We start from the raw sequence: 6726 nt of genomic DNA, 5'->3' as shown, positions 1-6726 counted from the left end.
ACTTAGTGAAAACGAAAGAAATTGTTGCCGCAGTGTCGACTAGAAGGTCGTGTTGCTTAGAGAATTGCACTGCTGAATAGTACAAGTTTATACGCTGGACTGCATATTCGCGATGGCAGTCATCCTTAATGATTTTCGCCATTTTGGCTCTGTTAGTTGAGTGAACGTCCATGGAACTAATATGAGGGATGCGACATGTTAATCGTTAAAAAAGTCATGACAAATTCTACATTTGCAGAAATTCACTTAAATACATTTAGATAATCTATACTTTATTAATATATTATAACTATATTTTAAAGAGAAAAAATTTGATTGTTTGTTTGTATTAAATGGCTCCCGAAAGTACTGGACTGATTTGAAAAATTCTTTTACCAGTAGTAAGCTAAATCATTCCTGAGGGATTATCGTAAAAATTAACATTAATTTAAGGAAGGTTCTTTAAAGGAAAATTTATTGATCGATTAGATAGACGGACGGCGCTCATAGATAACTTTTTGTCCCGGTATTCTTACAGATTCGAAAATTACGCGAGTGAAACCACGAGGTGCAGCTAATGTGAAATAAAGTTCTGCCATCTATATATATAAAAATGTATTGCTGTTCGTTAGTCTCGCTAAAACTCGAGAACGGCTGGACCGATTTGGCAAATTTAGGTCTTGAATTATTTGTGGAAGTCCAGAGGTTTAAGAGGTGAATAAATAGGAAAATGCTGCTAAATTAAGCACAAATAACAAATTTGATGTTCCTTTGATGTGTCTGTCGGTTTGACAGTTCTGCTGTGAAACAATTTCATTACGACAGCAGGGTGCATATTTTACGAAGATATTTTTGATGTTATGATATATTATTGACAAAATCATATAAAAACATTATTTTATTTATTATGTACAGAACAATGTCTGTCGGGTCAGCTAGTAATAAATAAATAGTTCTTAAAAATAAATAAATGTTATATTTCTGCCAAACAAGGAGGAACCATAATTCTTTTAGTTGGTGCATTAGGATGGTAAAGGACAAAAAAACAACATTCAAATATCTTACTTATTTTATTATTGCGAGCCCAAATAATTTGACGTGTTAAAAAAATGCGGACTTTGTTATATAAAATGAGTAATTTTTTGTAGCAGTATATAGTCTAATATCTATGTATTTTTAAATATTTTTTTTACAATATGAAAATGGCTCGTAAAATTATCAGCATGTAAGTTTTCCGTAAAATGATACTTTAAATCTGGAAATAATATTTTTGTCTTATTCATAATATATCTTAATACTTTTGCTGGTAATACAGGTGGAAAATTTTGCTCGATTAGAGGTTTACCATTATTATTTTTGCAAGCTTGGCGAAATATCAATAAACAAATATTTACCACACTTGTGGTACACAGGTAAGGCACAGTCCAACCTCCTGTCGATTTCTGAATAATGAGGGCTATACCACTTTTAAAACAGCATCTTGTGGTACAGATTCACAAGCCACAAAGCAGTCATCACACTTAATATTTTTACGAATGACTAATAAGAATACCAGCTATGTATACGACACACTGGTTTGAAGTCTCTTTTACGTTAGAGTTCAGAATATACCAAAATTGGTGTAAAAATACACTAGTTCATCTTGTAGAGAAGGAAATTCAATGTCTTCCAAGCAATATATTTTTAAAGTACGCACGTTTTCTGCTTCACTGTAAACATCTATGTCGAACTTATTAAGTTTGGCCACTTTTGAACCAGATGTGGTCAATCAATTGAATATCTAAATGATCGGATAGCCTGGGACTAGATTGTGATTATTTTATAGCGATAGAAATGACTGTACAATATTGTATATTTTTATTGAAAAGAGCGCAAAAAAAAAGAATGCTGGGAGAGTTCCTTGCGCCGCTTCTTCTCTCTCAGACCGCCATTTGTTTCCGAAGCGGTAGTAGTATCTAGTAGCATAAGAAATGACATCAAAAAGAATTCTAAAGGAATCAATTTTAAGAAAATAAAGGCCTTTTATGCCTTTTAATAGCTACGTCGTTGACTAAACCCTGACTTTACCCGTGGATGTACTAATTTCTACTATGTACTTACCGTTGGATTCGGGCACCAACCATCGCGGCTTCGAATAGCACAGAAAAACAATACAAGATGATCCTGGCTAAGCTTGTAAGTTAGTTTAATATTTGAGCACCGGTTTATCAGAATTAACATTTGTATCACAAATGTAAAGCACTGAAATAACACCGTTGAAAAACCCCAAAAATCCTGTTTTACGCCTTGAATCTACTAATAGTTTAATATCTTCTGACTTAATTGTAATCTAAAATCGTGATATTGATCTAACATGTTCACATAGGCATCATCAACCATTTTGTTTTTTTTTAGATTCGATATTATAGTTTTTAAAGAAGACACACGGCTCTTCAACATTTTAACGCGTCGTGATAAAATTTTCTCACGAGCACGTGATACACTGAGAGATCTTTTAACTCGCTCCATCGATTTTTTTGTAGACTCGGAAGTATTTTCATATCGGTGATCGTGTCTTATATTTGAACAAACTTCGGAGATAGTTCTGCATTGTATATTTTCATGGTGGTCATCCTGCTCAACTTTTATACGTACTAGAGGAATGATGTTAAGCGTCGTCTCAGGTTTGATTGTGGTTGCCTCTGTAAATAGTGAAAGAATATTTTAACTAGGAATCTTATCGCAAGGAAAAAATTTAACAGGTTTAATGTTTACCTTCAATAGCTGCAATATCTTGATGGACATCAATACTGCTTAATTTTCTTTTTTTAAGTCCTACCTTCTCAGGTACACACGGTGTTCTAGTAATCACATCTTCACGAATAGATGATGTGTTCCTAGTTGCTTCTATAAAAAGGAAAATATTTTATCAAGAAAACATATCCAATCACTCGAACTATGTAATGTAAAATTTGATAAGTAGCACCAATTTTAGTGTCATCATGATGGACATCAATACTAAATGTTTTTTGTCTCCAGATATAACCAATACACTTGGTTCGGAGGTGTCCATATTCTCAAATATTGATGATGTACTGCAATTTTTTGCGTCTGTCACAGCAAAAGTTTTATAAAGGAATAACTACATAATGTGAAAATTTAAAAAAAAAATAATACCACTTTCAAAAAGAGTAAAATTAAATCTGTATAAGTGGGGCTAACAAACACTGACTACTGTGCTTATATCATATTATATGGTTGAATTAAGAAACCACCTTTTTTGAAGTCGGTTTAAAACGTATATTCGAGAGGTAATGGTAAGTATATGTTATGATTTTGCCTATTACGAATTTTGATGAAAAATTAAGTTCAAAGCAGTAATAAATTGGTTAAAAAGATAAAATATGTTAATCATAGTCACCAATAAAAATTGTAGGTGAGCTTCCTTGTTGCAAAGATGTACGACTAGCATATCTCACAAAACAGTCTTCTGTAAAATGCTTACTACACAGAAGATCATTAGGTTTAAGACAATAATTTTCCATTTTCATATTTTGTAGCCATAACTGCTGATCTGAACCAGTGGGAAACCTAAAACAATAAAAAAAAATACAATAACAAATTACATCACAAGTGGAATGAGTAATTCTACTATACCAATGGCTGTCCCAGAAAGAATGGATAACCCTTGGACCCCGCACGGGACAGCTTCCCAGCGCTCAAAAAAAAATATCTAAAAAATAATTCCAAGTCATACCCAAAATATGATTTTTTTTAGAAAAAACCCTTTTTTTCACATTCATGTGCACAACACCCACAAAGTAATGAAATTTGTGGCGTTTTTTGTGTCATCTTATTCCTGATAGACTATACTACTAGAAATACATTAAACAATATAAGAAACTATGATACTTTTTTCAAAAACAAAATAAGAACTTGAGTTTTTGACATGAAATATGATACCAAAATAATTTTGGCATAGTTTGAGTGTTTCATGTAAAAAAATTATGAAAACGTATGTGGCCAGCTATTTAAAAAAAATGCGCAGTTCATACAGTCATCACGTTCAGCCATCATTTTATTTAATACCACTACGAAGTTATTGCTATTGAGATGCAAAAAGAGTAAATACGACTAAAGACAGAATATTGTAAAATGTTATTTTATCTTGTCTTAGACGGTAACATTGACAATAGCGTTCCACAAAAGGGTCCCTTTTTATTGTACTAGGGATGGTTACTATTTACTACCTGAGCATGGCCCAAGCCCATATGTTGTTTACACGAGACAACTATAGGTTGATTTTGTAGAGTATGAGCGAGTGAGAGAAAAGACTTTTTTTCGCTCGGTACACCGGTTTGGTCATTATCGGATCAGTTTCAGATACATAGCAAAAACATTTACTTAGTTCAGTTATTTAGTGCGTCTCTCGACTTGTTTGGTATCGCATGTGCGCATTCCTTTCGCATTTCTCCGTGAGTTTGAATCAGTGTTATAACGGGGGTTTCTAGCTATTTATTGGACTACTCGTTTTGCTTACTCATTTGGACTTTGTTTGGTAATTTAACGACGAGTTGGCTTGCATTTGGACTGATTCAGAATATAAAATATCAAAATGCCGCGGATTCAATATACGGCACAAGAATACGCCAACATGCACTTCATCTATGGTGAGTGCAGGAGCAACGCAAGTGCTGCTGCAGCCCTTTATTGAGAAAGATATCCTAATGCGCGTCATCCAGATAACCGTGTATTCGTGAGAGTTCACAGATGTTATTCGGAAGGCAGAATACCTAGCAGTGGCATTGGTGGTACGAGCTCCGGAAGACTAGCGAATACACAAGACATTGTGCTTGACGAAATTCATCAAGACCCGTCGACCTCTGTAAGAACAATATCACGGCGTACTGGAATCCCGAAAACTACCGTGCACCGTGTACTGAAATTAAATAAATATCATCCTTACCATATTAGACGCGTCCAAGCTCTGCATCCAAGAGATTACAATGCAAGATTGTTTTTTCGTCGACAAATGCTTGCAAAAATAGAAGAGATCCACAATTCTTTGGAAAAAATTTCCTTGGACAGAGATTTTCTATGGAGCGACGAATCAACTTTAAAAAAAGACAGATACTTTAATACGCATAATCTGCACAGCTGGCAACACTCGAATGCAAATTTAATGCTAGAAGAGAGGTCGCTATACCAGTTAAAAGTAAATTATTGGACTGGTATATTAAACAGGATAATTATTGGTCCTTTCGAACTGCCGGGAAATTTATCTTCTCATAGTTATTTAAATTTTTTGCAAGATGATCTCCCGAACTTAATGGAAGAAGTGCTTGAGGAGGTAAGGGAATCCCATTGGCTACAGAATGATGGCCGCCCTGCACATTATGGTACAAACGTCCGTGCTTATTTAAATGCCACGTATCCAAATAAATCGATTGGTCGTTTGGGTCCCATTTTGTGGCCTCCTCGATCCCCGGATTTAAACCCACTGGAATTTTTTTACTGGGGCTGTCTAAAGGAAAAAGTGTACTCGAAAACAATTTCAAATTTGGAGGAATTACGCAGCCGTATTCAAGAGGCCGTTTCAAAAATAAATGAACGACGCTATGCACGTTATCTTAGTAGAGCCTTTATTAGAAGATGTCGAGCGTGTATAAGAGTCGGTGGCAGACAATTTGAACACCTGTTGTGAATAAAGCTCGATTTATGGACACCCGATGTTTTTATTATTATTAAAATTTAATAACACTTATCTTTTATTTTTTAGTCGTATTTACTCTTTTTGCATCTCGATAGCAATAACTTCGTAGTGGTATTAAATAAAATGATGTACCATTTTGTATACTGTATGAACTGCGCATTTTTTTAAAATAGCTGGCCACTTATGTTTTCATACTTTTTTTTTACATGAAACACTCAAACTATGTCAAAATTATTTTGGTAACAAATGTAACATGTCTAAACAAAACGCCACAAATTTCATTACTTTGTGGGCGTTGTGCACATGAATGTGAAGTAAAGTAAAAAAAAACGTTTATTTTTTAAAAAAAAAACATATTTTGGGTATCACTTGGAATTATTTATTTTTTTCTGAGCGCTGGAGAGCTGTCCCGGATGGGTTTCAAGGATTATCCATTCTCTCTGGGACATCCTGTATATATAGCGAGAAGGATTAACAAACACACATACAAACATTCGGCTTTATAGTGAATATACACATACTCGAAACAAATTTATCGACATAATATTGTCGATAAGCAACTTTCACAACCCTATTAACATAAGCATTTATTATTTTATTAAGAATACTAGGAAATAGGACTTCAATGAAAAATACCTTATAATAAAAACGTTACTTCTAATTATTGTAAATAGTTAGAAGTACAGACATATTACATTAATAATAATTATTGTAATGAAATTTACTTACTTGTGGAAAGTTATTCCGTTTCCTTTTTGGTAGCGTATTTTACAACAAACGCATACACGCATGATAAATATCGCAAAATAAACCGAAAAATGCACAAAGTAAAGTGATTTCACGATTCACACAAATTTCACAAAAGTAGTCAAAGATGTGTCCAAACAACACGGCGGCCATTTGCACCAAATGACATTTGTAGTACCCAGGAGCAGGACCACAGAATACTATTACTCTAACGAGCCCATCAGTACAAAAAATATCTGTAATTTTGTGTAGAAGCAGCCCAGCGTACTTGTACTATTCGTCAGTGCCTTGTTAAATTACTAGTTAAC

At 34.0% G+C, this 6726-nt stretch overlaps 1 protein-coding gene across 1 annotated transcript; it reads right to left on the bottom strand.

Annotated features, from left to right (window-relative positions):
- Window positions 1–1030: 1030 nt before the first annotated feature.
- Window positions 1031–6719, bottom strand: LOC126965146 (THAP domain-containing protein 1-like). The gene is made up of 4 exons (XM_050808614.1): window positions 6401–6719; window positions 3380–3549; window positions 2734–2865; window positions 1031–2660 (listed from the first exon to the last, which is right to left on the bottom strand). Exons 1-4 carry the CDS (start codon window positions 6460–6462, stop codon window positions 2275–2277), a joined length of 750 nt encoding a protein of 249 aa, XP_050664571.1. The 5' UTR covers window positions 6463–6719; the 3' UTR covers window positions 1031–2274.
- Between the last annotated feature and the right edge of the window lie 7 nt (window positions 6720–6726).

The sequence above is a fragment of the Leptidea sinapis genome, chromosome 6, assembly GCF_905404315.1.
Source record: "Leptidea sinapis chromosome 6, ilLepSina1.1, whole genome shotgun sequence".
Lineage (NCBI taxonomy): Eukaryota > Metazoa > Arthropoda > Insecta > Lepidoptera > Pieridae > Leptidea > Leptidea sinapis.
Note: the sequence above shows the minus strand (reverse complement) of the source record. Positions and strands in the feature narration are given on the sequence as shown.

Excerpts from the sequence above, each read along its gene's own strand:
- LOC126965146 (XM_050808614.1), bottom strand. The coding sequence starts at position 6,462 with ATGCGTGTATGCGTTTGTTGTAAAATACGCTACCAAAAAGGAAACGGA. Across the intron at positions 3,550-6,400 it reads AACGGAATAACTTTCCACAA|GTTTCCCACTGGTTCAGATC; the intron begins GTAAGTAAATTT and ends TTATTGTTTTAG. Across the intron at positions 2,866-3,379 it reads CTCACCTACAATTTTTATTG|AAGCAACTAGGAACACATCA; the intron begins GTGACTATGATT and ends TCCTTTTTATAG.